Source organism: Piliocolobus tephrosceles, chromosome 4 (genome assembly GCF_002776525.5).
Source record: "Piliocolobus tephrosceles isolate RC106 chromosome 4, ASM277652v3, whole genome shotgun sequence".
Classification (NCBI taxonomy): Eukaryota; Metazoa; Chordata; class Mammalia; order Primates; family Cercopithecidae; genus Piliocolobus; species Piliocolobus tephrosceles.
In genome coordinates, this window is record NC_045437.1 from 31,427,469 (window position 1) to 31,449,245 (window position 21,777).

The window sequence follows — 21,777 nt, forward strand, 5'->3', positions numbered from 1 at the left end:
CGGGAGGCAGAGGTTGCAGTGAGCTGAGATTGCGCCACTGCACTCTAACCTGAACACAAGAGCAAAACTCCAACAAAAAAAAAAAAAAAAAAAAAAAAAAAAATCACTGATGAGCTTAAGTCTAGGGCTAATATAAAATTTTAAAGAACAAAAGATTATAGTTAAGTGTACAGTTAACACTAGTAACTAGAATTCCATGATCACCAAATCTTACTTCTTTTCATCCCTGTTTCTTTTTCCTCCCCACCTACTCCAGAAACATGATGGGAGATTAGTTGTTAAAAAGAAAAGCAAAAGAAAGCCTGAGTTTGTGTACCCAGAATAAAAATGTGACTTATAGCCTGCCTCTTTCTAAAAACAGATGTGAGGAGGTTCGTTAGACTGAGAAGAGTTGACTGTTGGATAATTCAGTCCGTAACTAGCTCACAGGTTAGCCATGGGCTCATTCTATTAACAGCAGTGCCGGTGATGACAAGGAAAAGCAGGATTTACATTCTGAGTCTGGACCAGAAATAAATGGTTATTGGTCTGAATAGATATTAATTCTGTTTCAAATCAGTTACCCTTTTTTTCTAGTGATTGTGTAATTTTTGTTTTTATTTTCTTTGAATGGTGCCTCTCACAGAGCCCAGAGTTGGATTAGGCATTGGGGCCTGCTGCTTGGCTCTGGAAAACAGTCCTCCTGGCATCTACATTCACAGCCTTGCTCCAGGATCAGTGGCCAAGATGGAGAGCAACCTGAGGTTTGTTGTTTGCCTGATAGTGTAAGGTTCTGGAGTGTTCATAAATATGAAATACATATGTGTGATATTTGCTCTATTACTTTCCTTTGAGGGATGTTGAAGCTTTGAATTCTTTCCAAGAATATAGCCAAGACTACAATTAATAGCATCTCCAAAAATGTAAATGTTAATATAAATGAAATTTGGTTGAATTTGAGAACTCTAGATCTTGGCTTCCCTACTTGATTTGTTCTATTTGGTCTCAGAAGTCCAGTTTCAGAAACTTGACAAGATACAACTCTATACAGATATCTATGATTAGCTCAATATTTTCTTTCATTTTATATTCACATATGTAAAATTCATATGAAATACTGGAACTGCTCAAATGGTTCAGAATCACTTGATGCCAAAAAGTCCTGAAATTGTGCCCTTGAACGGGAGGCATTTCTTAGTAAGTGTTCTCTCAAACTTTTCCTATCGTTTTCCTTCCTCGTTGAATGGCCATGTCTAGGTGCCTACTTTCTGAAATCACTGGGCGTCTGATTTCTTAATCCAGATAGTTGAGTTGTAACTTGGGCGTTCCATTTACACAAGAAATATCTAGGTGTTCTATTATATAGTAATTGCAGTGAGTCAGTGCCCACCTAAACGTCACAAGAATGTACGTGTATTGCACAAAGCACCCTGTGCTAACAGTATCATCTTTCTCCCATGTAAACTTCCAAGTCCTTTAGTGGTTAAGGGATTGTCCAAATGGCATTCATTGAGGTTGCCATTTTGGGGCCCTGTTAATAGCTTATATTATGTTTTTACTTAATCATTAGAGTAAATTTCCATACGAAAAAAAATTTAGCAAATCATCCAAAGTACATTAAAGAAAATATACTTTTAGAACCCAAGGAAAAAAATCCTTTAATGACATCCCAAGATGATGTTTCTTTCTTGAATGATTCCATATGTCTGGAGCCTGCCAAATGACCATTCTTCAAATCCCATATAAAGAGTCTTTGTTCTCTCTTACTGACTTCTCTCCCTGTAATTTCCAGTCAAAATGGGCAACTTGTCCCCAATTTCTCATGTGTTCAAATTTGAAACGTTTTTACAAATTCTTGGGTAACCTTTGAGCCTCAGCTATTTCCTCCTTAAGTTATATTATAATAATCATTTCAAGATGGTAGGAAGAGAGAACTGCTGGTGGTCGAGGGGCTCTGTCATGTGATGGTTGAGAGTCAGACAGACCCGAGTTAGTTCAATAGTGTGTGACATCTGGGTGACCCCTCTGAGCCTGTATTCTTGTCTGCATAATGGGAATAATTTTACTTACTCAAAGCTTTGTAATACAGCATGCTTCATATAGTGCCTGGCGTATAGTATATGCTCAAAAAATGGTAGGTTTCACCATTGTCCTTATTATCAATTTCATTTGACTTTGCTATTTCTGAAAATGCCAGTAAATATGCATTATGACCTTTGCCCACTTAAAATCGAATGTGTTTTTATGAATGTGTTGTATTTTTACAAGTATGCCAACGGGAAAAGGCATCATGTGATTCTTTAAAGTATGCAGAAAGTATTTCATATTATAAACCTCTCCCAGAAGTAAAGCTGTTTTAGCTTTTAAGAAGCTGGCTGCTAACACAGAGTGTGCATTCTGTTGCCCTCCCTAGCCGCGGGGATCAAATCCTAGAAGTGAACTCTGTCAATGTCCGCCACGCTGCTTTAAGCAAAGTCCATGCCATCTTGAGCAAATGCCCTCCAGGACCCGTTCGCCTTGTCATCGGCCGGCACCCTAATCCAAAGGTGAGGTGGTTCACCCTGTTCTGAACGTGGGAAGATGGTACACCTTCGTAGGATATCGTATGCTCCTTGGGGAGATGGTTTTCCATGCATCTTTAATCCGCACTGTCTTCACAGTCTTTTGCTAGAACATTTTGACAATGTTATCTGGTAAATCTGAAACTTGTCTGGTGGGAGGTAAGAATGCTGAGTTCAGAGTACTGGCTTTTTGAGTTCTGGTGAGATACTTAACCTCTTTGTGTTTTTGCAACAAGAGAATCTGCGAGCCTTGAACTGGACGATCTGTGTGACCCTGTCAGTTTCAAGATTAGAAAGCTTTTCTTACCGCATCTTTTGTTTGGCCATATGTTGGGAATTCTCTCATCTTTAAGTTTAATATTGAATAATTAATTTATTTTTATTTTATTTCTTATTTTATTTTATTTTTTATTTTTTTGAGATGGAGTCTTGCTGTGTTGCCCATGCTGGAGTGCAGTGGCGTGATCTCGGCTCACTGCAAGTTCTGCCTCCTGGGTTTATGCCATTCTCCTACCTCAGCCTCCCGAGTAGCTGGGACTACAGGCACTCATCACCTCGCCCAGCTACTTGTTTGTATTTTTAGTAGGGATGGGGTTTCACCGTGTAAGCCAGGATGGTCTCGATCTCATGACCTCGTGATCCACCCACCTTGGCCTCCAAAAGTGCTGGGATTACAGGCGTGACAGGCGTGAGCCACCGTTCCCGGCCAATTAATTTATTTTTAAAACAATTTCAGTGAATTTTTTTTTTTTTTTTTTTTTTTTTGAGACGGAGTCTCGCTCTGTCGCCCAGGCTGGAGTGCAGTGGCCGGATCTCAGCTCACTGCAAGCTCCGCCTCCCGGGTTTACGCCATTCTCCTGCCTCAGCCTCCGAGTAGCTGGCACTACAGGCGCCCGCCACCTCGCCCGGCTAGTTTTTTGTATTTTTAGTAGAGACGGGGTTTCACTGTGTTAGCCAGGATGGTCTCGATCTCCTGACCTTGTGATCCGCCCATCTCGGCCTCCCAAAGTGCTGGGATTACAGGCTTGAGCCACCGCGCCCGGCAATTTCAGTGAATTTTAAACTTTCTTCAATTGAGAAATGAGGGCCAGGCGTGGTGGCTCACACCGGTATTCCTACCACTTTGGGAGGCCAAAGCAGGAGGATCACTTGAGCTCAGAAGTTCGAGACCAGCCTGGGCAACGTAGTGAGACTTTGTCTCTATTTTTTTAAAATAAAAAATACAAAGAAATGAGAAAGTGTCAACACTAGTATAAAAATAAATTGTTCATAATACTTGGAAAGATAACTATTTAGAATTTAACTTAAACTTGGATAATGTACTTAGTTCATTTAAACTGTTTCTGCATTTCTATAGAATTTCTAGAGTACAAAGTTTTTCAGTTTACCTTTAAAAAATTTTTTTTAAAATAGAACTGGGGTCTCGCTGTGTTGCCCGGGCTGTTCTCGAACTCCTAGGCTCAAGCAGTCCATCCACTTCTGACTCCCAAAATGCTGGGATTAAAGTTGTGAGCCAATATGCCCCATGTTAGATACTTTTAAAGGACAAAGAAATGTCTTCAGATTTGTGGAGGAATATTTCCTTCTTAATGTTCTTTTAACTGTTGAGTCAGAAAAATACCTGTTTATCTTATCAAATGATTGTCTTGAAGTTTAAATAAATGAAAATAAGATGAAATCTGGCTTTGCAGACCAGTTGCTTATTTGCAAATGTTACTTTGTAGATTTTTGCTTCCGTCAAAGTTGGGGAAAAAATAAAGCCCAGCATTTCAAATAAACTATAATGGAAAAGTTATTTGTTAAGTTTATTCAAAATTATGAAGGATACTATTTTTCTGATAGACCAAGTCCTCAGGACTGATTTTTTTTTTTTTTTTTTTTGAGACAGGGTCTCACTCTGTCACCCTGGCTGGAGTGCAGTGGCACAATCATGGCTCACTGCACCTCGACTTCCTGGGTTCCAGCAATCCTCCCACCTCAGCCTTCAGAGTAGCTGGGACCATGGGTATGTGCCAACACACCTGGCTAATTTTTATATTTTTGGTAGAGACGGGGTTTCACCATGTTGCCCAGGCTGGTCTCGAACTCCTGAGCTTAAGGCATCCACACATCTTGGCCCCCCAAAGTGTTGGGATTATAGGTGCAAGCCACGGTGCCCGGCCAAGACTAAATTTTTAAATTCATGCCAGGATCCTTTTCATTAACTGCTCACACAGTTGTTCTGGAATCTACCTAAATAGCATAAATATGTATTGAAATTCTCCTGACCATGACATTTAACGTACATTCACATTTTCTAGTACTGGTTTTGCTCATTCTGCTAAAGACACATCCTGAAAGTGGGAGTTCTTTGGTTTATCTAATACAGATGGCTCCATGGGAGATAAGAGGGACCACATGGGGCCTTGAGCCAACAGGACATAGCCATATCACTGCAGCTCCTTACATTTTATCATTGTAAAGATACCCATATTGTCTTCTGTTGAGAATGAAATAATAATATTATTATTAATTATTATTATTATTATTTGAGACGGAGTCTCACTCTGTAGCCCAGGCTGAAGTGCAGTGGTGTGATCTCGGCTCATTGCAACCTCTGCCTCCTGGGTTCAAGTGATTCTCCTGCCTCAGCCTTCCGAGTAGCTGGGATTACAGGTGTGCACCATGATGCCCAGCTAATTTTTGCATTTCTAGTAGAGACGGGGTTTCACCATGTTGGCCAGGCTGGTCTCAAACTCCTGACCTCAAGTGGTCCTCCCGCTGGATGATGGGATTACAGGTGTGAGCCACCACGCCCGGCCTGAGAATGAATTATTAAATGACTTTTTCTTACTTACAAGTTTTACTTGGAAGGAAAGAGGGAAGATCCCTTAAGTGTAATGTTAGCTGCTTAGCCTGGGTACCACCAGCCCATGTGAACCTGGTACTGAACAGGGGGCAGAGGTGCCAAGGAGGCCCTGGGGGTGAATTGGGATGGATGTGGAGGTTGTGAAGCAGGCAGGCAGGCTGCCAGGCATCAACAGAGGGACTGTCCTTCCCTGTCTCCCTCCAGCCAGGGGGATTCAGATCATCTGTTCTCAAATTCATTACCTAAACATGTATTGGGCTTCCACTGGGTGCCAGGCACTGTCAACATGTCAGGGCTGCACAATGAATTAGAATGTATCTCAAGAAATTTGCAGCCTGCTCTGAACCTGGAGTTCATGGGACCTTTACCAGGACATTACGAACTACACAAATTTGGGAATATATTTGCAATTGTGGACGGAATCAATAGCTTCTATCAAATGCTCAGTCATTCACAACCCCAAGAATGTTAAGCGTTGTGTTAGAGTGTGAGGACGTTACTGTTTTTAGACTGATCAAAGACAAGACCAAATTTAAAGAGTGGCTCCTCTTCTGTCTAAGCCAACCTTGACCTGGGCAGAATACTTCTATAGTTCAGGCCTAAGAGCCCACTCATTTTTTTCTCAGCATCAGTGTCACACTCTTGACCCATGTGGAACTTGCAGATAATCATAGTCCCTACATTGTTGGACTTGGCTGTTGTTTTGTGGTTTTTTTTTTTTTTTTTTTTTTTTTTGAGACAGAGTCTTGCTCTGTCGCCCGGGCTGGAGTGCAGTGGCCGGATCTCAGCTCACTGCAAGCTCCGCCTCCCGGGTTTACGCCATTCTCCTGCCTCAGCCTCCCGAGTAGCTGGGACTACAGGCACCCGCCACCTCGCCCGGCTAGTTTTTTGTATTTGTTTTAGTAGAGACAGTGTTTCACCGTGTTAGCCAGGATGGTCTCGATCTCCTGACCTCGTGATCCGCCCGTCTCGGCCTCCCAAAGTGCTGGGATTACAGGCTTGAGCCACCGCGCCCGGCCTGTTATTTTGTTATATCTCTTCTATACTTGTACAGTTGCCTTTAACTTTTTGAAGCTGACCATAGGACACTTCAGCAAGTTCAACTCAACCCAATTTTTTTTGTTTGTTTTTTGACGCGCACAGGAAAAGAAGGAACCAACTCAATTCACTTTTTCTTTTTTTTTTTCAGACAGAGTCTCTCTCGGTTGCCCAGGTTGGAGTGCAGTGGTGCAATCTCGGCTCACAGCAACCTCCGCCTCCCAGGTTCAAGTGATTCTCCTGCCTCAGCCTCCCGAGTACCTGGGATTATAGGCGGGGCGCTGCCACGCTCAACTAATCTTTTGTATTTTTGGTAAAGATGAGGTTTCACCATGTTGGCTAGGCTGGTCTCGAACTCCTAACCTCAAGTGATCCACCCGCCTTGGCCTCCCAAAGTGCTGGGATTACAGGCATGAGCCACCACGCCCAGCCTCAATCCACTTTTAACACTATTTTTTGTTCTTTTGAGTAATTGTTGTAAAAGTCTTTTTAAATTAGCTTATCTCTAATGTTGTGATTAAGTTGTATTGAACAAAATTTAGCTTTTCCTTTCAGCAACTCAAAATGTTCACTAAGGGTAGGTGTGGTGGCTCACATCTGTAGTCCCAGCACTTTGGGAGGCCAAGGTGGGCGAATCACTTGAGGTTGGGGATTTGAGACCAGCCTGGCCGACATGACAAAACCATGTCTCTACTGAAAATACAAAAATTAGCCTGGTATACTGGTGGCTGTCTATAATCCCAGGTACTCAGGAGGCTGTGGCACAAGAATCACTTGAACCCAGGAGGTGCAGGTTGCAGTGAGCCAGGATCGCACCACTATACACCAGCCTGGGTAACAGAGCAAGACTTTATCTCAAAAAAGTAAAAAAATAAAATCAAAGGGTTCATTAAGAACATTACCCCTTGGCCGGGTGCAATGGCTCATGCCTGTAATCCCAGCACTTTAGGAGACTGAGGTGGGTGGATCACTTGAGGTCAGGAGTTCGAGACCAACCTGGCCAACATGGTGAAACCCTGTCTTTACCAATAATACAAAAATTAGCCAGTGTAGCGGTGTGTTCCTGTAATCCCAGCTACTCCAATGCTGAGGAAGGAGAATCACTTGTACCTGCGAGGTGGAGGTTACAGTGAGCCAAGACTGTGCCACTGCACTCCAGCCTGGGCAACAGAGCGAGACTTTGTCTCCAAAAAAAAAAAACATTACTTCTTACCCATGCCTGTCATATGGGCATACCTTGGTATTCCCTGTAGTGTTGCTTAATTACATCCGAATGTTCCCAGGCTACTGTGCTTGATGGACTGGTACACCACTTTAAGAGTAAGAAGTATATGCCAAGAGCCCTTTTGGGTCCCTCTACGTGCCATATCTGAGGTTTCTTGGTGGCATCAATTTAGACACTTAGTGATGTTCATTTGTGGTCCTGGTCCTCCCCAGGACAAATTAGTGCTATCATGCTGTGGCTCTATGTCTTGATCTGGGGATGTGATGTCAACAACAGCGCTGGGACAAAATTGCCGTTAGGTTAATGCACAGGCAACTCTGCTTTTCTTCAGATTGTGTTCCCTATATGCATCCTCAGAAAGGTCTTGCAGACAAAGTTTTTTGAATAAATAATGTAAAACCAGGCCGGGCGCGGTGGCTCACACCTGTAATCCCAGCACTTTGGGAGGCCGAGGCAGGTGGATCACCTGCAGTCAGGAGTTATAGACCAGTCTGGCCAACATAGGTAAAAGCCCATCTCTACTAAAAATATAAAGAGTAGCTGGGCTTTGTGGCAGGCGCCTATAATCCCAGCTACTCAGGAGGCCGAGGCAAGAGAATTGCTTGAACCCGGGAGGCGGAGGTTGCAGTGAGCAGAGATCGCGCCATCGCACTCCAGCCTGGGGAACAAGAGCGAGACTTCGTCTAAATAAATAAATAAATAAATAAATAAATAAATCCGTCCGTCCGTCCGCCCGTCCGTCTGTCCCAGCTGAGCGCAGTAGCTCACATGTGTAATCCCAGCACTTTGGGAGGACAAGGCAGATGGATCATTTGAGGTCAGGAGTTTGAGACCACCCAGACCAACATGATGAAACCCCATCTCTACTAAAGATACAAAAAGTTGCTGGGTGGCATGTGCCTGTAATCCCAGCCACTTGGGAGGCTGAGGCGGGAGAATCGCTTGAATCTGGGAGGTGGAAGTTGCAGTAAGCTAAGATCATGCCACTGCACTCCAGCCTGGGCAACAGAGCAAGACTCTGTCTCAAGTCAATCAGTCAGTCAATCCAATCAAACCAACCAAGTCCTGCTTCCACCTTTTTCTGTTTTTTCCTCCTTGTCACTTCCCATTTTTCTCCTTTCTATTCTGTGGTTCTGACACCTTCACTTAAAATCTGTTCTCTTTTGTTTCACTGCTGACTCTCTTTGCCTGATGGTTCCATCTAAAGCAGTTCTCAGCTCCTTCCCCCAGAATCTCCAATTGGATTCTACCACCCACATCACCTCCTTTCACCTCAGGAAGCAGTCCAATAACCTGTGGCTGCCCTAATACATCCGTCAGCAATGTTACAGAAAACTGAGTTTTCAGTGGTTTGCAGTCATTGGCTTCAAGGCATGTCTGACTTCAAAATAACAGCATAACATGGGTCACGATTTGTTCAGAGGTCCAGTTCATCTCGGCCCCAAAACCCCTGCCTATTTTGCCAATACAATCAAACATCCAAATGGCATTTCAGTGCAAAGCATCATAATCCTGGTGGACTGGCGGCCGCCATGCCATTGACCATGAAGGTTCATCCATGTTTCTAGCCACAGTAATATAGTCTTCTGTGATGGTGTTGGAGATATGTCCAGCAAAACCAAATGCCGGTGTGTGTTTGACTGGATTTCACGTTTCTTCCTAGGTAAACGTGGTGTTCTTAGTTGTAACCTCATGCTGTATTTATCTTTGGGTTAAGATTCCATTTTATGTTGAACGTATTTTTGTACCACTTAGCCCAGCGTTTCGTGCCAGTAGTACGTTTTGATACTGAATGTATGTGCTTGCTTAGTTTTCTTGTTATTCCAAGATAAATACCACAAGGATTTATTTTCTTCTGTTTCTCATAATGTCTGGAGCAGTGGCTGCCCAGTTGGGTTATTTAAGCCTTCCAGGTCTAGTCAGGCTGAGATTTAGACTAGCTGGGATAGCAGCTTCTAGCTTACATTAAGTGGAAGAAAGTAATAGAAGTCCATTTTTCTCCTATTCAAAAAAAATCAATTGCAGATATTGAAAGTCTAGCATTAAGAAAAACAGCAACCACTCTTTAAGCTGATATTTTCCCTGACTCATTTATATAAAATTATTCTTTACTATGTGGAGGGGGATGTGTGTCTAAGTATATATGCCTGAGTGCATGTATGTGTACATATTTTATTTCCTGTGAAGCCTACCATAAAACATTATATAAAGGCTACAGTGTCATAATTTAACTGTTATGATAAAATATAATGCTGAATTCTATATAGAAGTATTTATTAAGACAAATTGTTATGCTTATCCAAACATTGCTTATGTCAAATATTATTGTAGTACATAACATTACCATTCTAAGGTTTAAATACTCCTACCTTTAAAAAAGAATCTCTACATTTTCTTATTATTTTAATCAATATATTTCATTATATGTCAGACTTTTAAAAAAAATCCTCCCATGAATAATGACAGTTATGGATAACAACTGAGAAAAACATCCGTGAATCTGCCATGATACTAATAAATACAGAAGGAATGGAAAGCTTATAGAAGCACTGTTTTGAAAGCTTCAGAGTCATAATTGATTTAAGCAATAATAGTCGATGCTAAAACCATGGGGTAAAAATATATTGGAGAGTGGGATATTTACATAGTCTCAAATTATTTCTTCACAGATTACTCGTTAATGACTGAAAAAAATTCCAGTGGAGAAATCTGGCAAATTCCATCCCTAATCAAGAGATCAAAGTTATCACGGATTATAAGACACATTGACCCTTAGTGCCTCTGAATGCACTGAGAAGGAAATCATTTTTGTATTTTTTCTGCCAAAAAAGAAAAATGCATAATCTGAATCTAAGCATGAGGAAACTATCAGACAGATCCTAATTGAAGGTTTGGATTGGTCTGGTTTCTTCCAAGATATCAGTGCCATGAAAGACCAAGGAAGATCCAAGGGCTGTTTCAGATTAAAGGAGACTAAAGACATACAACAACTAGATCCTGGATTGCCAAAAACAATTTTTTTTATAAAACATCACTATGCAAAGAAATTGATCCATGACAGCCTGCTACAGGTCCATAGCAAGATGTACTTTGCACCAAAATGTAAACATGATGTCACCGTGCACACTATTACATAGTTCAGCTGACATTTTTTCCTTAGCATGATGGTGTTGATGAAGCTGTAGGCTAATTTGCATTCTGGAGTTAAGTTATCTCATCACAGGCTGGCATTAAACTTTCTGTGAGCTAGTCCCAGACTACAGACACACTTTGAGTAGTACTTGCAAAGGACAGTATTAGAAAAGTACTGTCAGTATTCAGTGTTTAGTCAAACTGGAATATGAAATGTATGTTACACAGTCATCGTTGCATTTCCTGAATTTGATGATAATATTATGGTTATTTAAAGGAATGTCTTTGTTTCTAACAGACCCATGCTGAAATATTTACGGGTAAAGGGTCATGATGTCTGCAACTTACTCGCAAATGGTTTAGCAAAAAGCTGTAATTCTGTGCGTGTATGTGTGTGTGTTTATGTAGGGAGGACGTGCATGTAAATGTGGCAAAATGTTAAAAATTAGTGATTCTAGGTGAAAAGTATACTACTCTTGCACTACTCATACATGTTTTATGTAGGTTTAAAATTGTTTAAAAATTAAAAGAATTAGGCCAAGCACAGTGGCTCACACCTGTAATCTCAGCACTTTGAGGGGCCGAGGTGGGTGGACCACAAGGTCAGGAGTTCAAGACCAGCCTGACCAATATAGTGAAACCCTGTCTCTACTAAAAATACAAAAATTAGCTGGGCATGGTGGTGCGCGCCTGTGGTCCCAGCTACTAGGGAGGCTGAGGCAGGAGAATCACTTGAACTTGGGAGTTGAAGGTTGCAGCAAGCCAAGATCAAGCCACTGCATTTCAGCCTGGGTGACAGAGAGACTCTGTCTCAAAAAAAAAAAAAAAAGAAATAATTAGAAGTTTTCTAGAGAAGCAGATATCAGCCGTGTTATTGGTAATCATAGCACTGAATGCTTTGCTTAATGAACTTGGGCACCAGTTGAAAGTCTTGTTATGTGTGTGTTGCTGGACTTCTTACAAGCTCTGAGTTACTGCTTCAGAGGATGGTCATAATCCTTGGTCCTGTGGTTTGCCTCTTTGTCTGCACTTGACTCTGACTCTGGTCCTAGGTACTTTTATTGGGAGAAATAAATAAAACCATCTAATCTTTGCTTTCTGCTGAAAATCAGGTTTCCGAGCAGGAAATGGATGAAGTGATAGCACGCAGCACTTATCAGGAGAGCAAAGAGGCCAATTCCTCTCCTGGCGTAGGTACTGTAATCACACATTTTCATTCAACATTCAGAAGAGTTTCTCATTAAGTTCACCCATGGGGCACTCCCCAGTGCAGGATTATTGGATTTTTGTAATTATCGGGTTTGGCAAAAGTAGCTGTCAAAGACAGTCTATGCTTTCTCTTGGCTGCTACTTTTGGTTTCTGCAGTTGTTTAATGTGCTTCATTAAAGATCTAATCATGCATGCTTCTTATAGTACTTTCACATAATTTGCAAAGGTAAGTTAGAAGCATTTCATGTATTTATGCTTGATTCATTTGAAATGCTAAAGATGAAAGGGAAGTGATAACCAGAATGTCAGTAGTTTGGTGGATGCAGAGTATTACCTACCAAAAAGCCTGAGATTTCTTTACAAGAATTAAAAAGTTTCCATTCAAAGAGGGTAATAGAGGTAGCAAAAATCATGATTTCTCTCTTAAGTGGAAAAATTCAGGCAGAGAAGACTTGAGATAGTAGGAATTTCGTATGAATTTAAAAATGAAACATTGTATCAAGTCTTAAAAATAAAGTTTCCTTTAGCATAGAAGCCTAAAGGGACTCTTCACACATTTCTGAGCTTGAGATTATACTGATGTTCAGATTGCTACCTGGGAGGAAAAGGAATTGAGCCATAAGTTATTAGTTGTCAGAGGAAAAGGAAAGCATAAGGTTTTTTGGCAATCATGAAATACCCTGATTGTTTACATTCGTAATTAATATATTTGAAGTAGACACAGCCATCTTAGGCTCTTTATTCCACCAGTTTAACATCCCGACCTGCCTGAGAGCTGTGCTCTCATAATCCCAGCATTTCCACTTGATCATTTATAAAAGTTTATTAAGCCGTAATCCTCGTGCCCAAAGTCCTTTTTGCTTCATGGCATATAGTTTAAATCCAGAGCCTTTTCACACTGCAGTTAAAAACTAAAATAGGGCTGGGCACGGTGGCTCAAGCCTGTAATCCTAGCACTTTGGGAGGCCGAGGCGGGCGGATCATGAGGTCAGGAGATCGAGACCATCTTGGCTAACCCGGTGAAACCCCGTCTCTACTAAAAATACAAAAAAATTAGCTGGCATGGTGGTGGGCGCCTGTAGTCCCAGCTACTTGGGAGGCTGAGGCAGGAGAATGGCATGAACCCAGGAGGTAGAGCTTGCAGTGAACCAAGATCATGCCACTGCACTCCAGCCTGGAGGACAGAGCAAGACTCCGTCTCAAAAAAAAAAAAAAAAAACACTGAAATAGATACTTAGTCATCTCCTCAATTCTTTCATGAGTTTCTTGGGTGTTCATCTGTTAATTCATCCTTCAATCCATCCAGCAATTATCACCCAACACTTAGTAGATACAAAGTACAATGTCCAGCTCCGGCCAGGCGCCATGGCTCACGCCTATAATCGCGGCACTTTGGGAGGCCAAGGTGGGCGGATCACCTGAGGTCTGGAGTTTGAGACCAGCCTGACCAACATGGAGAAACCCCATCTCTGCTAAAAATACAAAAGTAGCCAGGTGTGGTGGCGCATGCCTGTAATCCTGGCTACTCAGGAGGCCGAGACAGGGGAATTGCTTGAACCCAGGAGGCGGAGGTTGCAGTGAGCCGAGATCATGCCATTGCAGTCCAGCCTGGGCAGCAAGAGTGCAACTCCATCTCACAATAAATAAATGTCCATCTCCGTGGGGTCAGATCAGTCAACATTTCTGCTCTGTAGATTTAAGGAGGGATACAAGACACATCCACTCATACATTATATGATGTATGTGAAAGTTGATGTGTGGGTAGGATAAAACAGGAAATTCAGAAGGAATTGCTTCTAACTGGGATCATCATACAGGTAGTAGCATCTGAGTTAGGGCTTGAAGCATCATGGCAGATGGGATGGAGATGAGGATCAGGTACCCAGGTAGACTGCATGCACATCTACCCCTGTGCATGCAGCCCATCATCAAGCAAAGGGACTTTTGTTTACTGTGTTTGCCACCTCCTTTTCTAGTTAAGGATGTAAGCCTATTTGTGACTTGAGCTTTATTGTTTTGACAATATGGTGACTTTTCCCTCCAACAGGTACCCCCTTGAAGAGTCCCTCTCTTGCAAAAAAGGTGAGTCCAGGTGAACTGCTGCCTGCCTCCCTCAGCTGGACTACGAACCAATTCCTGGAGCCCACAAGTCAAGCTGCAGGGCCCAGTCCCTGTTTCTGCCCATGAGTCATTTTTGCCACTTTATACAGGAAAACACAACAATGCTCATTTGAGAACAGATGCAGAAATGTGTGTTTCTTTTGTTAAACACTTATCCAGGAAAAGAATAGAGCAACAAAATAGAAGAACTGAACTACAGTTTGCAAAATAACTTTTCAAACTGCTCCATAATAAAGCGGCGTGAGTCGGGACTCGGGGCTTTAAGGAGGCCGTGGGATCTTCCTCAGCTAGGCTTTTGCTGAGTCTCAGTGCATCGGGGTGCACGATTCAGACTCCCCTGGTTTTTGTTCACCACTTGACTACACTGGTTGGCTTGAATCCCATTTGGCTTTCCCATCACATCCCCCCAGTGTTTTTCCTGGGATGGCTGATGTGCTGCTGCTGCAGCTTTTCCGATTATTGCCAAAAATTCAGCCAAAAACAAAAAGTCTGTAGAAACGTTATCTGGCACCAGTCACCTTTGTATTCATTATTGTCAATTTGGCCGTCCTGAAGTAAATGGAGGTTAGCGTTTACTCTCACAGCTATTTCAAGTGACCATGGATTAGAACAAAGTGTTCTTGGAAAGATAGGACGTAATAACCCTTGAAAATCTGCTTCTGCTGCATTTTCTTAGTCATCGGACATTTTCTTCTTCAACAGGACTCCCTTATTTCTGAATCTGAACTCTCCCAGTACTTTGCCCACGATGTCCCTGGCCCCTTGTCTGACTTCATGGTGGCCGGTTCTGAGGACGAGGATCACCCAGGAAGTGGCTGCAGCACGTCGGAGGAGGGCAGCCTGCCTCCTAGCACCTCCAGTAAGCAGGGACGCCCCAGAGGGCCTGGGCTCTGCATTCCAGTCTGCAATGACTGGTTTCCACCTCTATGCTGGCGGCTACAATGGTTTAACTACCCTGGTGCTCTAAAATGAGAAAAGAGCTGGAGACCAGGCCAGGCACAGTGGCTCACACCTGTAATCCTAACATTTGGGGAGGCCGAAACAAGGGGATCACCTGAGGTCAGGAGTTCGAAACCAGTCTGGCCAACATAGTGAAACCACATCTCTAGTAAAAACATAAAAATCACCTGGGCGTGGTGGCACGTGCCAGTAATCCTAGCTACTCGGGAGGCTGAGGAGGGAGAATTGCTTGAACCTGGGAGGCCAAGGTTGCAGTTAGCTGAGATCGCGCCATTAGACAATGTTGTACCCTGAGAGTTTACTCTTGGAAAATGCAGCCCCTGTTAGTGACTGGCCACTCAGTTACTCACTAAACAGGCTGGATGCACATTCTATAGCCAGGTGGGTGGTGGCTAAACCAAACGTCCATCCAATGCCATTTACATAATGTAGTCTTGAATTTTATGGCATCAAATCAGAGTGGGCAACCTGATGCCCTTACATTTTAGGGAATTCAGCCAAATTCCAGGTCCCTTCCCTCACCAGGCCTTAGCTTCCATTCTTGGTAGAAGGCTGTAAATTAAAGATTAAGAACTCAAAAGAGACATATTAGCAAAAGGTTTTTTTTTTTTTAATCTCATTGGTATATCTATTCAAGGTAATATGAGATGATAATCTGATACGATCCATACCGATTTCTCAGACTTCTTTCTGCTGGTGAGGTTTCCTCTGAATTTCTAACATCTGAAGAAGAAAATCCCCTTGTTTTAGGAGAGGCAGGCGACGACCACTCTGGCTCATTCAGAGCTGTCGATGAGCTTGCTCTGTTTTTACAGAAACCTTTCAAGGTGCAAACGTGTAGTTTTTCACTACATTTAACAAGATATGAAAATCATTGCAGATTCAGATTGGCATTATTCTAGAGTATCTTTGAGACATAGGATAGGTCACGCTTCGCTGTACCATACTGCAAGTGCTCACGTGCCTGTCAATCAAGCCTCCCTTTCTGCAGATGAAGGAAGGACCTCAAGGGGCCAAGAAGGCAGCCCAGGTGTGTGGGACATATCATCATTCCCCGGGTATCCTTCTGTGGAGGAATTCTCAGCAGCATTTAGGTTAAACCCTAACAATGTGTTAGATATCATGGGGGTGAAAGAATTAAGTTTCTGTCTTTCGACAGCACACGTTTGAGTTAATCCAGAGGTTGGGATTTAAGAAAAGGGGTTGGGGGTAGGTCACTAGGGAAAAGAGAAAGCCAGCCAGGCTATCCACTCCGTGTAGCCTCCAGGAAGCCATGTTGCCCAGGCCTTGTGTCCAGTGGCTGAGGTTGTGTGGTGTTAGTGAATGTGGACATGCTTATGTGTAATGATGGGGTCAGATGATAAGACAGGGCCAAGCGGGAAGTTCACTTGACTTTTCTGTCCCTACCTCCGCCAGCTCACAAGGTGCCTGGAAAAGCCAGAGCCCACAGCCTCGTGACTCTCGGGAGCCAGCGAGCCTCTGGGCTTTTCCACAAGCAGGTGACAGTTGCCAGACAGACCAGTCTTCCCGGAAGCCCACAGGCCCTCCGAAACCCTCTCCTCCGCCAGAGGAAGGTCGGCTGCTACGATGCCGATGCCAGTGATGAGGAAGAGTTTGACGGAGAAGGGGACTGCATTTCACTCCCAGGGGCCCTCCCGGCTCCCAGCAGGCCTCTGGCAGAGGATGACTCGAGGTGTGTCCTAATTCCCTCTTCCAAGGGCGTGGACGTCCACAGCCAAGAGGGACGACCCCAGAAAACACTGGTCAGCAAGGCCATTTCGGCGCCTCTTCTTGGCAGCTCAGTGGACTTAGAGGAGAGTATCCCAGAGGGCTTGGTGGACACTCCTTCCCATGCAGCCAACCTCACGGCCTCTGCAGGGGCCCCCAAGGGGAGCCCTGGAAGCTGGTGGAAGAAGGAACTGACAGGATCAAGTTCTGCACCCAAATTGGAATACACAGTCCATGCAGACACCCAGAGTCCGATGAACACTGGGAGCCCCGGTTCCCCCCAGCAGAAGAATGAAGGCCTGGGCTCCAGGCACAGACCAGTGGCCAGGGTCAGTCCCCACTGCAAGAGATCTGAGGCTGAGGCCAGGCCCAGTGGCTCAGAGACAGTGAACCTGACTGGCAGAGCCAATGATCCATGCCATCTGGACTCGAGAGTCCAGGCCACTTCTGTCAAAGTGGCTGTCGCTGGCTTTCGGCCAGGTGGAGCTGTGGAGAAGGTAACTGACTTTCTCTTAGTTACTTGGAATGGAAGTGCAGGAATATGTGTGAGTGAAGATGGAGTCTGTTGTAAAGCATGGGGAAGCTGCCAGTGGGAACGGATGATGGCTGGAGAATTATCTTTCAACAGAGTCAATCACTTAAATACCTGGACTGCTTGGGAGCTTTTTTTTTTTTTGGAGATGGAGTTTCACTCTGTCACCCAGCCTGGAGTGCGGTGGCGCAATCTCAGCTCACTGCAACCTCCGCTTCCCAGGTTCAAGCGATTCTCCTGTCTCAGCCTCCCGAGGAGCTGGGACTGTAGGTGCACACCACCATGCCTGGCTAATTTTTCTATTTTTTAGTAGAGACAGAGTTTCACCATATTGGTCAGGCTGGTCTTGAACTCCTGGCCTCAGGTGATCCACCTGCCTCGGCCTCCTGAAGTGCTGGGGTTACAAGCCTGAGCCACCGCGCCCGGCCAAGGGAGTTTATTAATGTATCAGCAGTTGTTAGTCATGAGATCATTTGGCCCGAAGATACTATAGCATCCCTGTCTTACCTGTACACAGCACCTGTGGCCGACAATGGAAAGGCAGTGTGGTGCAGGGGAAGTAAAACCCTGGGCCTGTCATGGGCTCCACCGCTGACGAGTTGGCACTGGTCGAGTGACAACTTGGACACGTTATTGAACATTTCTGAGCTTAGTTCTCTGGGCTGGTGCTCTCTGCCTGGTCATCTCACAGAGCTGGAGGAACCATCAAATATATGTTAACAGTGATTCCCTCCAGCTGATAAGGTTATGAGTGATCCTTACGTTTTTGCAAATTTCTGCATTGGTTATATATAATTATAGCCACTCATAACCTTGCTGAGTGGAATTTATAATGCACCACATTAAATGCAAGTTAATATTGATTATGTTACTACTTGGTTACAAGTATGTTAGAATTATCAAATTGTTCATTTTTTGAAATTTTCAATATACCTCTACTTTATCAAGGAGAGAGTATAAGAAATCAATGTTGTTTAGAATCTCCTTAACATAAATAACCTCTCTCAGTCTCTCTCTGAACAAAGAACCTGAGATGACTTATAAAGCCATAGTATTAAAGATGTGTGTTCAAGCGGTTTATATAAACATATATGTAAATAGACGTGGAAAATGATAAGTCATAAAAACTATAGCAGGCAAAAGTCTTTTTTTTAACCTTATTTTTGTTTTAATAGAAATGCACATCTTTTTTCCTTCTCCTCAAATATCATATTTTACCTGCAACCACTACCTGTGTTTTAAAATACAATGTTTGGCCATTGGGTAAATTTCTTCTTTTAAAAAGTATCGGCCGGGCACAGTGGCTCACGCCTGTAATCCCAGCACTTTGGGATGCTGAGGCAGGTGGATCACCTGAGGTCAGGAATTCGAGACCAGCCTGGCCAACATGGCAAAACCGTCTCTACTGAAAATACAAGAATCAGTCAGGTGTGGTGGTGTGCACCTGTAATCCCAGCTACTCGGGAGTCTGAGGCAGGAGAATCGCCTGAAGCTGGGAGGTGGAGGTTGCAGTGAGCTGAGATCGTGCCACTGCACTCCAGCCTGGGCAACAGAGCAAGACTCCATATCAAAAAAAATAAATAAATAATAATCACAAGTTTTGGATAACTGTATAAAGGCAAATTAGGATGTTTATTCATAATAATTTATATCTATTAAGAGCTTTTGTAATTCTAAATTCATACTCTCAGAACTTTTGAGCAGCATTTGAAACTTGTACACAAGACCAATTTTTTTCAAAAAATTTTAGTTACAAAATTTGATTTTATTTATATCTGAGAAAGAAAATAGAATGAATTGCGATAAAGTATATATCCTCAAATTTTGGAAGAAAAAACCTTCCTCTTTTGGTAAATGAGTTATATTCTGTTTTTATTTACTACTTGATTTAAATTGAAGTGAAATTCATATAACATGAAATTAACCATTTTGAAATGCACAATTCAGTGGCACTTCGTACATTCACAATGCAATACGACCCACTACCTCTGTCTAGTTTTGAAACTCCTCTACTGTTTTTACGTTACATTTGTGTTACTTATACATAGAAAATGAACTGAGTTAAACCCTATGTAAGTTTCCCTCCACTGGTAACTGACATTTTATGAAATGATTTCTTACCAAAGCTGCTGAAAGACACATTATCCCTTTCACGTCTGTGCTCTGCTGCCACCTTTGGGCCACTTTATGACTCACAATGGATAAGTTTCACATGAATCTGATTTAACTGTTAGTTTAGAATTTTATTGCATTACATGTTAGGTAGAAGAAAGGAAGAGAAAGTAATGGACACTTAGCCAAAGTGAAGTCTTGAAATCTGAAATGTCAATTTTGTTTATCCAGATTCATTCATTCCCTCACTACCAAACTAAGGAGTTCGTTTTATAGTCTTGGATATCTCTATGCAATATAATAACAATACCTTACATCTGTCTAGCCTTATATGTGCTGTTTTTATAATTGTTCTCATTTAACCTCTATGAGTAAGACTGGGAATGTTTTATCCCCATTTTGGAGTTGAAAAAATGGAGGCTTGGGGAAGAATGGTAAGACCATTTAATTCCTAGCAGACCTTAAACCCACAGTCTGGATCTGCTGGCTCCTAGACCAGGGCCCCTTTGCCTTTTCCTAAACTAGCTCTGCTCTCTATATGTGATCTCACGGTGCAGAAAGCCTGAAAGCTGTTTCAAGTGGCTTGTGGTTGTCATTGTTTGCCAGGAATCTCTGGGAAAGCTGACCACTGGAGATGCTTGTGTCCCTACCAACTGTGAACTAGCCAGTGCTCTGTCCCATCCGGATACCAGCCACCTCACAGAGAACCTGCCCAAAGCCACATCAGAGCTGGGGCAACAACCCATGACTGGTAAGATTATTTTCCCATTTGTTAAACTTAAAGATAGGTGGGGAGATACCCTAATGAAAACATTATACAGACCGGGCGCAGTCGCTCACAGCTGTAATCCCAGCACTCTGGGAGGCTGAGGCGGCGGGTCACTTGAGGTCAGTAGTTTGAGACCAGCCTGGCCAACATGGTGAAACCCCATCTCTACTAAAAATACAAAAATTAGCTGGGCATGGTGGCATGCACCTGTAATCCCAGCTACTTGGGAGGCTGAGGCAAGAGAATCACTTGAACTGGGTAGGTGGCGGTTGCAGTGAGCTAAGATGGCACCATTGCACTCCATCCTAGGCGACAAGAGCAAGACTCCGTCAAAAACAAAAAAGCATTATACGTAGATAATTTTAAGGAGAAAAATCTTTAACACAAATTAACATTTAAATACTGCCTGCATTTAGCACCTTTACTAGATCATTGTGCCTAAACTCATCGTTTTCATGCCATGTTGAATATATCCAATTTCAGTCAATTGACCCTTTTTACCCTTTTCTGACACCAAGAAGACATAACAAAAGGACTTCCCACCTGTCAAAATCTCAGCACTCTGCCTATGTGAAATCAAATGCACTGAGAAATGGCAACAAAAACCTCCACGAAGGACAAGTGAAATGATACTGAAAAACCACATATAAGTGTTGATGAGAGATTAAGTAACATCATGGAGGCAGAAATCATCTCAGTATTTATGTAGGGGCCAGGCGCAGTGGCTCACGCCTGTAATCCCAGCACTTTGGGAAGCTGAGGCAAGTGGATCACAAGGTCAGGAGTTCAAGACCAGCCTGGCCAACATGGAAACCCCATCTCTACTAAAAAGACAAAAAAATTAGCCATGCTTGGTGGCAGGCACTTGTAATCCCAGCTACTCAGGAGACTGAGGCAGTAGAATTGCTTGAACCTGGGAGGTGGAGGTTGCAGTGAGCCAAGATCATGCCATTGCACTCCAGCCTGGGCTACACAGCAAAACTCTTGTCTCAAAAAATAAAAGAAGGAAATTAGTTAGGTGTGGTGGCCTCTGGCTGTACTTGGAGGCTAAGACAGGGTTACAGGACCCTAGGAGTTTGAGAATGCAGTGAGCTATGATCGTGCCACTACATTCCAGCCTGGGTGACAGATCTAGACCCAGTCTCTGGGGGGAAAAAAAGTATGTGTGGGGTGTGTGTGTGTGTGTGTAAAATTTGGCTATCCATCATCTAGTAGTTGCACAAAATAATATTGTAAAACATGATTTTTAAAAATCAAGCTGAATTAAGTGACTTTGCTTCCTTGTTAGTGGAGACCTTTATTGAAAATTGGGATTCTGGCCGGGCGCAGTGGCTCATGCCTGTAATCCCAGCACTTTAGGATGCCAAGGTGGGTGGATCACTTGAGGTCAGGAGTTCAAGACCAGCCTGGCCAACATAGTGAAACCTCGCCTCCACTAAACATAAAAAAATTAGTGGGTGTGGTGGCGCACGCCTGTAATCCCAGCTACTCAGGAGGCTGAGACACGAGAATTGCTTGAACCCGGGAGGCAGAGGTTGCAGTGAGCTGAGATTGTGCCACTG

General features: G+C 43.2%; 1 protein-coding gene across 1 annotated transcript in view; it reads left to right on the plus strand.

Moving 5' to 3' along the window:
- PDZD2 (PDZ domain containing 2) overlaps nt 1-21,777 on the plus strand; it is a 324,103-nt gene that overhangs the window by 265,395 nt on the left and 36,931 nt on the right. Inside the window, exons 12-18 of the mRNA XM_023216553.1 lie at nt 626-743; nt 2,393-2,525; nt 11,896-11,977; nt 14,041-14,075; nt 14,817-14,973; nt 16,491-17,299; nt 20,053-20,197. Coding sequence (XP_023072321.1) covers nt 626-743; nt 2,393-2,525; nt 11,896-11,977; nt 14,041-14,075; nt 14,817-14,973; nt 16,491-17,299; nt 20,053-20,197 — 1,479 coding nt within the window. The remainder of the gene's footprint in view (nt 1-625; nt 744-2,392; nt 2,526-11,895; nt 11,978-14,040; nt 14,076-14,816; nt 14,974-16,490; nt 17,300-20,052; nt 20,198-21,777) is intronic.